At 42.1% G+C, this 9,503-nt stretch overlaps 4 protein-coding genes across 4 annotated transcripts; 1 reads left to right on the top strand and 3 right to left on the bottom strand.

Moving 5' to 3' along the window:
- Positions 1-27: 27 nt before the first annotated feature.
- Positions 28-479, bottom strand: LOC137958546 (uncharacterized). The gene is made up of 2 exons (XM_068805606.1): positions 158-479; positions 28-50 (listed from the first exon to the last, which is right to left on the bottom strand). The coding sequence occupies exons 1-2, from the start codon at positions 477-479 to the stop codon at positions 28-30; spliced, it is 345 nt and encodes a 114-aa protein (XP_068661707.1).
- Positions 480-1,138: 659 nt separating this feature from the next.
- LOC137959009 (bifunctional nitrilase/nitrile hydratase NIT4A) lies at positions 1,139-3,337 on the bottom strand. The gene is made up of 5 exons (XM_068806263.1): positions 3,098-3,337; positions 2,700-2,879; positions 2,278-2,571; positions 1,562-1,843; positions 1,139-1,471 (listed from the first exon to the last, which is right to left on the bottom strand). The coding sequence occupies exons 1-5, from the start codon at positions 3,234-3,236 to the stop codon at positions 1,299-1,301; spliced, it is 1,068 nt and encodes a 355-aa protein (XP_068662364.1). The 5' UTR covers positions 3,237-3,337; the 3' UTR covers positions 1,139-1,298.
- On the bottom strand, positions 3,270-3,624 carry LOC137959011 (uncharacterized). Its single transcript, XM_068806266.1, has one exon. The coding sequence runs from the start codon at positions 3,480-3,482 to the stop codon at positions 3,270-3,272; it is 213 nt and encodes a 70-aa protein (XP_068662367.1). The 5' UTR covers positions 3,483-3,624.
- A 412-nt stretch (positions 3,625-4,036) lies between these two features.
- Positions 4,037-5,230, top strand: LOC137959010 (photosystem I subunit O-like). The gene is made up of 4 exons (XM_068806265.1): positions 4,037-4,213; positions 4,337-4,409; positions 4,551-4,730; positions 4,879-5,230. Exons 1-4 carry the CDS (start codon positions 4,117-4,119, stop codon positions 4,973-4,975), a joined length of 447 nt encoding a protein of 148 aa, XP_068662366.1. The 5' UTR covers positions 4,037-4,116; the 3' UTR covers positions 4,976-5,230.
- Positions 5,231-9,503: the final 4,273 nt, after the last annotated feature.

The raw sequence follows: 9,503 nt of genomic DNA, 5'->3' as shown, positions 1-9,503 counted from the left end.
CTCCTGCTTTCTTCCCCGCAACCGAGCTTATGCCAGAGGAATGGTAATATCTGGTACAGCATTAATCAACAAGAAGCTGTTTAAAAACCCAGTTTTTTTCCTAGACACAAATAGCAGCCTACGTAGTTAAAGATTTAATGGAAAGAGAGTTTATTACCTCCACATTTGGTGCCAGAAGGGATGGGGCGGCCACAGGACTTGGCAACGAATGCGACCTTCTCCGGGCTGATGACCTGCTCTATCTCCCTGGTTATGCGGCTGCAGACGCAGGAGAGGTTGCAGCGTCGGACGATCTGGCAGCAGTCGGCCGATGGTGGCTCCATCGGTCCTGAGGCGCTCACAAACTCGGCACAGTGTTGGGTCAAATCCATGACATCTCTGGAGCAGTCTTGGGCTCGGACGTGTTCGGAGGAGAGTGTGATTTCGGCGACGATAACTGTCAGAAGGAGGAAACAGTAGCGGATGCTCAAGGCTGCCATTCTCTTTCTTCTTTTGATCTTCTCTCTTTGGTAGCGGTGACTGGTGGTGGTCTGCTGATATTTATAGAGGGAAGTGGTGATTCCAGTCGCGAGAGATTTTCGTTATCTTGAAGCTAAATTTAGAGAAAACAGGAGACAAGGTGCAGGAAGCGAATGGCTTCATGCATACACCGTGGGACTTGAGTTACATTCATGCCGAGGTTGTGTCCATGATTTTCGCAGAGATTCCATATCTACAAGAGATGAATCAAGAGTGTGTATTGGTACGAAGACATACATCAATAATAAATTACAAAAATTGCTCATATATACTTAATAAACCTTAATCTCTTTATATCTCCCTAACTACACTCTCATGTTTACACTAGTGATGATGACTGATAAAGATTTTACAGGTTTGTGGGCATCTCCATAGCAATACCCATTGAGGAGTTCTTATCTTCTGATTCTATTTTCAGGTACAAAATTTCCCTCCATATGAAATATTATTATTCTTTGAATCTCATAAATGGTAGGTTCTCTTGGGACGCTTCTAGTCAATCATGCCGGTTTGCTTTTGTTTTTTAACGTTCTTCTTGGTGGGAGAAGAGGTAAATGTTCTTTTCACCTCATGCACCTCCTACGTTATGAAATCCCAGAAAAACAACCAATTCTACCTCATAACAGAAGATATTCTCCTTTAAAAAAAGTCAAGATTTACAACAGTATTATGAAGTCTCTCAAAGGCTCGATGCCATCAAATGAGTGCAGGATCAGAAGAAAGGAGTTAAATTAACAAAGCTTTATTATTGAAGATTCAACATTTAAACATTTTGGCCACTAAGAACTGGCAAAGCTTTGTTTAGATTTCTCGGAGCTGGGTTTTTGAGCTGTGGATGTAAAAGTCACTGGGTTTAATGGGTGATCCTTCACGGTAAGGTTCAGCACCTCAGGCCTGGCATAATGTCCAACCACATCAAAATCAAATTTGGCTCGCACGATCTCTCCAAGATCTGCAAATATGAGTATGGAGCAGAGTGTAATTCTCAAATAAGTAAATGCTATGCTCACTAATCCTTCAAATATATAAACATCTGACGTACCTAGATCAGCAGAGATGAGGGCTTCTCCTTCATAATTAGGTCCTGCCAAAATGGAACCGGAAGGAGAGATAATTACACTACCTCCTGCACATACGACTGAATCAGGAGAGAGATTATCTTCCCCACCATCAAACACATATTCTGGGGGAGGTGGATAGTTTTTTCTCCGACAAAACTGATTAGCTGAAAGAACAAAACATCCACCTTCCAGTGCAATGTGGGTCATAGAGGCCTGCCATACCTCCCTTGCATCGGCCGTAGGAGCACAATATATTTCAATTCCTATAAGACAGAGAGATAACATTGCATGAGGTCTTTCTGGTATACAGAGACATTCCTACTGCCATTAGAACTCATCACTGAAGTGTCACTGGTAATAGAGATCACATTGCAGGAGGTCTTTCTGGTAAACAAAAAAATCCTACTGCCGGTAGAACTCATCACTGAAGTGTCATTGGTAATAGAGAGGTCTTTCTGGTAAACAGACACATTCCTACCGCCGGAAGAACTCATCACTGAAGTGTCATTGGTAATAGAGGTACCATTGCATGAGGTCTTTCTGGTAAACAGAATCATTCCTACTGCCAGTAGAACTCATCACTGAAGTGTCACTGGTAAAGTGATGAAGGCAACTACTGACCATGAGATTTTACATCATAATTTAAAAAAAAACAATCCACCAAAGCAGCACATTTCATACAGTTTGTAGGGCTTACCTTTAGCATATAAAGCTGTTCTGAGAAGAGGCATTCTGTTCTCCCAACAGATGAGAGCACCGATCTTTCCAACTGGGGTCTCAAACACAGGAATGGTAGACCCATCTCCAAATCCCCATATCACACGCTCTAATGCAGTTGGCATGAGCTTTCGGTGCTTGCCCAGATATTGCCCTTGAGAGTCAAAAAATAGAACCGTGCAGTAAAGAGTGTAGCCATCCCTCTCTATCACACCCATTACAAGATATACCTTATATTTTCCAGCAAGTGCTGCTAGTCTATCAACTTCAGGACCTATTGAGTCAATAATTCAAATGCATATTAGAAAACTCTTTCTGAATGTCTTCAAAAATAGAATTCGTCTGAAAATGATTTTTCAGCCCACTACTCTGCATAAACCTCCCCAGGAATCAAAGTCCTACCAGGTACATCAATGGCTGCCGCATAATACTTTCGGAATTCCTCTTTCCCCTTTGTTGATCGACTGCCTATTGCAACACCAAAGTTTGATCCACGGGGATACCCACCAATGAATGCCTCTGGAAACACAACTAATTGGGAACCATATGCAGCAGCGTCCGCAATCAATCTCTCGGCTTTATCTGCGGGCAGGAGTTGAGAGCACCGCTTTTACTAGACAACGAACACAAGTGGAAAAGAAATGCACAAGGTTTTGCAACAGTAAAGAGCGAAGACCATTTACTTATAGGGCCCTAGATCAGAGGAAAATTCTGACAAACCACAACCATCAGACAAATTATAATTTTGGGGTAGTTTCCCTAACATCAACAATCAACCTAAGAAGAAGAAGAAGACGAACCCAGTGTAGCGGGGGTGTCGTAAAAGACGGTGGATGCTTGGACTACGGTGGCGCGGACAGTCAGAGCAGCAGGGTCTGAACCCATATCGACTTCGTTAATAACAGGGGCATCAATTTGAGGAGCTGTAACCAGAGCCATGGAGGAATAGGGTACAAATAGCAAGCGAGAATATTACTTATCCTTCCTCAGAAACTCATTGTAGCCGTATCTCTTGCGAAGGTGTTCTCTGAGGAGATCGCTCCGGGCTTTGATCCTGGCCTGCTGGGGGGCAACGTTGGCGTACGAGAGATGAGCACCGATCACGAAAAGGGAGACGCCGGTCAAGAAGCAGCAAAGGGTGAGGGCGGCCTGTTTGGGGGTAGAAGGAAAACACCCGAACACCATTCGTGGCTGAAATTTCCCAACTCGATCCTCCGCTTCTAGTCCTGCGAGTAGAGACGAGAAGAGAACGGAAGATTCCAGATTTCTGGACGAAATCGATAACCCTTTTTTCTTCGTTTTTTTGGCTTTCTGACTCTGCACCCGAAGTGTGTGTTTTTTTCTCCAAAAATTCACCTAGTCACTTTATTTATTTGATTTTTATTTATTTATTTCGCTATATCTAAACAATTTCAAAATGTTTTAAAATAGGAAAAAAAAAAAAACTCTGACGGGTGAGTGGTTACCTTAATAATAGATCAAATCCACACCTTAGATTTTATATGGAGATTAGAGATAATATTACCAAGAATCAGTGGGACCAGCTGGCCCAGACATTTGACACGTGTCAATATTTAAATCACTACTTTGCTCTGATATCCTTCTTGGTCCCACAGGGACGTCAGACCTAAGAGGACGAAAAGCTTATCCACATCTCTCCACATGGCAAACCTTGATTGCTCCAAATCTGACACTCCATCCATGCAAAATCTCTCCGATAAATTATTCCCCTGCGTCATTGACTCCTACTCCAACCCCGGCGTTTCTCCTTCTCATCAAAACTCTGTTACCTTCCTCGCAGGTAGCCGAAGAAACAGCAATGGCGTCCATGGCAACAGCAGCCAATGTAGCAGGCCTTGGGACCCCCTCCCTTTCCCCTTCTCGCCCTTCTCCGAAACACCCATCTCTCACCTCTGGTGAGTCTCACGAATTAATTTCACAAGCACTCCCATGATCTCTTGATCTTATAATTTACCGCAGTTTCTCTGTAGCAATTAACCTTCTCATCACTCCGTGGGCGTTTGAATCTCCGAATGCAGGTTTTCTGAAGTCTCCAACTACGGCGAGAAATCCTCTAAAGCAAGCTCAAGCTTCAGGCGGGAGATACACCTGGTGACTATTATTCTGCTTTTTGTGTGTGTGTGTGTGTGTGTCTAATCCGAAGCTCTGTTTTGGTTTTAAAATCTACTGAATGATCAGAACCCCGATCTTAGTGAATTGACTATTATCCGTTGTTTTCTTCTCTGGGAAAAGCTTCGACCGGGACTGGCTTCGCAGGGACTTCAGTGTCATCGGTTTTGGTCTCATCGGGTGGATCGCTCCTTCCAGCATTCCGGTCATCAACGGCAACAGCTTGACGGGACTCTTCTTCGGAAGCATCGGGACCGAGCTTGCCCACTGGCCGACCGGTCCAGCTCTTTCTTCTCCCTTCTGGTGAGTCACTTGAGATACATCAGAGGCTTCATCTGCTTAATTTTCTTTTCTACATCTTCTTTCTATCAGTCGCGTCTTGATCCTTACTTGATCTGTCAAAACATAGACGAGAAAACTGATTCGTGATTAATTCTGTGGGCGACACTAGGTTGTGGTTGGTCACCTGGCACTTGGGATTATTTCTCTGCTTAACCTTTGGGCAGATCGGTTTCAAGGGAAGAGGAGATGGTTACTTCAATAACTGATCAACTGTCCTGCTTCTGTGTATTATTCTTATTCAAGTTTGAAGAACAGTGTTCACATTTTCTACTACTAAGATGGCTTTATTGGTGAAAACTTTGTCTCACAAACTATATATGCAAATCAACATCAATGAGAAAAATAAGGTGCCAAAGACAACAACAACAACAAAAGTGAAACAAATTTGAAAGATTTTCCAAGTTTTTCGAGACCGCATGCTGTTTGGCCTCCCGTTCGATCTCTTCCCATAAGCCTTTGATCACTCTGTAACAGTTCTCTCTCTCCTTCTGCATATTCGTAATAGTAATTGTGGATCAGTTAATCTTTCATGGAATTAACTAAAAAAAAGTTGCCGGACTCAAATACAGTAAAACAACAGCTAAGAGAGGAATTCAAATTCAATTCAATTCTATAAATTATCTTTAAGGGGAGCTTTCCGTATCCTGAAATCCTCTGTAATAATGTTGTTGAAAGAGTAAGGTGAAGTAATGTTGTCAAAGTTGAGGATTGGAGCAGAGGATGATAAAGCTCCAATGGCGACATGAGGATATTTCAGTCTGAACCAAGCAGCCAACACTGCAGACGAATCAATGTTTCTTGAGACAAATAAACAGAGAAAGATCCATCCAACCGAAATAAAAAATGAAAAAGTTGTTATAACTTAAATGATTGCAGGACAGTGAATATTCTACTTCCTCCACATGATCCTCCGAGTCGATCAATATTATTAAATATTATTAATTAAAAAATAATAATAATTTGGGATAAGTGGACTCGAGAATCCATGAGATAGCTTTGGTGGAACGTTTGGTAGCTCGGAGGTAAGAAATTGAAGTGATCCAGAGTCTGCGTGAAGTACCTCGTTTCAGAGAGCGTGCTTTTAGTCAAAACAGGGCGCAACAGAGAACCGGGGAATCGACGAACTGATCTCTCTACGAATTCAAAGGAAGATAAAAAGACAGAAAAGAAGGAAAGAGGAGAAGATCGACTCTCGGAAGCCATGAAAGCCATATCTGAGAATGGATGAGGAGAGAAGGGCGAGGAAACTTGGATATTCCGCTTTGGTGTCAAGCGCGGTCGTTCGTTTTAACCAAGCTGGAGGAGGAAACTTCGAAATCTATGACCCCCGTTTCGAATTTCTTCTTCGTACTGTGGCTGGCTGCAAACACAAAAACGGAAGACGACTCTGGCGTGACTGTTAGTTTTTCCATTCTGAAGCACACATTGATGTGGGTGACATAAAGCAAACAGGTTCCCCTCTTTTTTATCTTTTAAGTATCGATCAAGCCTCACCAATGCGGCAGACAAGCAGTTGCAGCCACCGCCCCATGCTAGATTTGTCCACACAGGAGGACGACAGATAAGAAAGAAAGATAACGAAGATGCTCGTCAATTAATTTTACCTCGTCGTTCTTTCAATTCAACCACCCCTAATTCTCCGCCTCTTTCTGCGCCCCTAATTGGACTCTGCCTTGAGCAACAAAATGCAATTTATCAATCACTGTAATGGCAAATTTGTAGATCCACCAAGGCAATTTGAGAATGGTAGCTTCTTTTACCTCTCTACAACAAACATCAAGCTCAAAAACACTCCTCATTACATAACTTCACCAACGTCTCTGACAATGACGAGTGCTAAACCTCGTTTACTCACCAAAACATCAAAACTAATAAGACAAGTAAGATCATCAAACCCAAGCAAAACAAAATGGTGAATTCAAATCGAAATTTGTCTTTCCATAGTGAGAATCTGTTCCTTAGGCCTTCTTGTTCCAATGAAACGTCCCAAGGGTTCATCTCTTCCATAAAACCTTTATTAGTTTCTTGAATTTTGATATCTCGGTGCTCGAATCTTTTGTTTTGCAGTTTGATTCTTCTGAGTGCTGTGCCTTGCAATACAGGTGAACTCGTCATGTTTCCCAACTGCTGTGGCATAGTTGGATCTTCTGCAGATGACCAGACATCGACCTCATTCCATGTTTGAGGAAGCTCAGACGAAGTTCCGTACCTTGGAAAATCATCAATATCAACAATGTTGTCCTCCAGTATTTCAGCAAAAAAATCGTCCCCTTCAGATGCGGTTTTCTGTGCATTTTGAGAAAAAGTCCTTTGAAAGCTTAGAGAGTGAAAAGGTATCTAAGATGTCCGAAAAGAGAATATATGATTCAGAAGCCGATCAGGGTCACACCTCATTGCGGAATTCTTTTTGTTGTGAAGAAGATGTTTCATTGGCACCGAGCTGCTCTTCTACTGAAGAAGTAATTTTGTTTTTTGTTTCCTTTCCATCACCATTTCCACCAAATCCAGGGAACACTTCTATTTGATTGACTGTACCGCCGTCACCGTTCTTTGGACCAGAATAATGTTTTTTTCCAGAGCCGACAAAGAACAAAGGAATCCTGACTAACGGAAAACAAGTATGAATACGAATTTTCTCATGAACAACAAAAAATGGTTCTACATACTTAATAATCATTCTAAAGGCTCTGAAATTATTAGTCATTGGCCTTCAATCATTATAATCAGAAGAAAGAAACAAATAGCAAGTGTCTGTGGAATGAATTCAAGATAATTTAGAAGCCTGAACGTTTCTTCATGACGATGAGGTAAGTCACCTGAGGAACATCAAGCCTGCTTCCTTTCAAGGAAAATTCATGAGTAATCCAATCTGTCCTTTCCCCTTTTGGAGCACGCCCTCGGTAGAACACTAGAGTTCTTTTTGTACCTAAAACCTTACAGCCTGATTTCACTGGCCGTTCCTTTCCTGTTGCTTTCCAGTAGCCGGTACGAGTAGCCCTCCTCGTCTGCGACCCATTTGGATACTTCTTGCCGCGAAGAGAAAAAAAGTACCATTCCGGATCCTTTGTTTGGAGGATCGATATCTCTAATGAAACATGGAATCAAATATCAGTTCCTCCCAATTTCTTACAGAGTTCGATATGTTAATAAAGAAAGGAAGAGAAGTCAGAGTAGCCACTCCGGTGAATGTTGATCGGCTCAAATAAGAGATTGCATATAAATTATAGCCCTCTAATTCGCTACTCAAAAAGGCAAAATCCACACACAAGAGTTTAGCTGAGGGAAATATAGCCAAGTGCAGAGGCAGACACAGAAAAAATGAGAAAATTGTAAACCGTTTTTATGAGAAACGGTTTTCTCATAACGTGGTCTCAAACTTCTGGCAGTTGCAACTCCCTCGGTAACACGAAACCATGAACCTTGATGGGAGGTTGGTTATCGGTCCCCTGTCTCGTCACTCTCATTCCCCTTCAGTTCAGTGCCATCGCCGTGAGTGACAAGACATCGGAAGCACCGAGCAAAACAGAAGCGAAGGAATTTGAAGCGTATGGACGGAGGTATGATTTATCTTCCGTTTAATTTATAATGAATTTCATATTGTATTAGAAATTCATATTTAAGACTTACAGTTGGTATCAGAGCAGACCTCTGATCCAGCGTTTTGATTCCGAGAGACTCTGTTCGGTCTCTGTTTCTGTTTTTGCTTTTTAAAAACAAATTCCGCGCTCACGGGCGCCTGGCCTCTGGTATCGGTGACAGCCAGCGTCGAGCATGACGCCGGCGCCGGCGACCATTCCTCACGGTTGCTGGCGCCGACTGCCGACGGAGGCTGTCGCACAACGCTCTCTGTGAGCTCACTACGGCGGCTGTCTCTCGTGACGCCTGAGAGCGTCGGAGACGCAACGACGACGCCGGAAACAATTCCGAACTGTTTTTCGGCGTCGATGACTTGAAAGTAAGCCGGCGGAACGCCGAGCAAAAATTTTTCTGCGCGCGGCTGGAGGTTGAAGACGACCTCTAGCACGCAAAATCATGTTGATTAAATTTATAAGGTATTTTTGTAAATACCATCGAGTTGGCTCGGGACCATCGAGTTGGCTCGGGACGAGTTTTCTTCGACTCGCCGTTCCTACTCGACAACCACGACTCAGGTCGGGTTGACTCGAAGGAAAAAAAAAAAAAATCGAGTCGACTCGGATGAGTTGAGTTGGATCGCCATTCCTGGGCCGAGCCGACTCAGTGCATAAAATGTATTTGCGCCGGCGGGATTCGAACCCATGCGGTCGCATATTTATTTGCGCCAGTGACCATTAGGCCACCGGCCGTCTGCTGTTCAAGATATATAGGAAATTATAAATTTATTTTTTCTAAACAGTAATGCATTTTTTTGCTTATATGTAAATGCATGAAATTAAAGTTATGCATAATATTATAGTTTTCAATTATGCCTATCTTATGAGCATATTTGGTGCATAATGATAACATGTTAGTGTAAGTTACAATTATGCAATTCATGCTATTCTCATATATTTATGAGATTTAATGTCTAGTGATTCATATAATTTTTATTAATTAGAGAGTAGCCACAACATCTTTAACTTAATAAAAATTATATATTATGATTAGGATCACATAAAGAATATTAGACATTAATTTTAACTAATTTTACTTGATATAATAAATTTTATCCCACAGGAATTTTTATTATATTTGAGTTTATTAGTTAGGATAAAA

This window comes from Aristolochia californica, unplaced genomic scaffold, assembly GCF_029961685.1.
Source record: "Aristolochia californica isolate CCGP_79_NKW_82.1479 unplaced genomic scaffold, dmAriCali1.0.hap1 SCAF_3, whole genome shotgun sequence".
Lineage (NCBI taxonomy): Eukaryota > Viridiplantae > Streptophyta > Magnoliopsida > Piperales > Aristolochiaceae > Aristolochia > Aristolochia californica.
The sequence above is the reverse complement of the archived record's forward strand: the minus strand, read 5'-3'. Positions and strand labels throughout refer to the sequence as shown.

What these genes read in the sequence shown, in the direction of transcription:
- LOC137959009 (XM_068806263.1), bottom strand. Translation starts at nt 3,236, where the DNA reads ATGGCTCTGGTTACAGCTCCTCAAATTGATGCCCCTGTTATTAACGAA. An exon ending in AACAGCTTTATATGCTAAAG is followed by an intron (nt 1,844 to 2,277) that starts GTAAGCCCTACA and finishes TCTGTCTTATAG; the next exon opens with GAATTGAAATATATTGTGCT. An exon ending in CCTCATCTCTGCTGATCTAG is followed by an intron (nt 1,472 to 1,561) that starts GTACGTCAGATG and finishes TCATATTTGCAG; the next exon opens with ATCTTGGAGAGATCGTGCGA.
- LOC137959011 (XM_068806266.1), bottom strand. Translation starts at nt 3,482, where the DNA reads ATGGTGTTCGGGTGTTTTCCTTCTACCCCCAAACAGGCCGCCCTCACC.
- LOC137959010 (XM_068806265.1), top strand. Translation starts at nt 4,117, where the DNA reads ATGGCGTCCATGGCAACAGCAGCCAATGTAGCAGGCCTTGGGACCCCC. An exon ending in ACACCCATCTCTCACCTCTG is followed by an intron (nt 4,214 to 4,336) that starts GTGAGTCTCACG and finishes CTCCGAATGCAG; the next exon opens with GTTTTCTGAAGTCTCCAACT. An exon ending in GCTCTTTCTTCTCCCTTCTG is followed by an intron (nt 4,731 to 4,878) that starts GTGAGTCACTTG and finishes GGGCGACACTAG; the next exon opens with GTTGTGGTTGGTCACCTGGC.
- LOC137958546 (XM_068805606.1), bottom strand. Translation starts at nt 479, where the DNA reads ATGGCAGCCTTGAGCATCCGCTACTGTTTCCTCCTTCTGACAGTTATC. An exon ending in TTCTGGCACCAAATGTGGAG is followed by an intron (nt 51 to 157) that starts GTAATAAACTCT and finishes ATGCTGTACCAG; the next exon opens with ATATTACCATTCCTCTGGCA.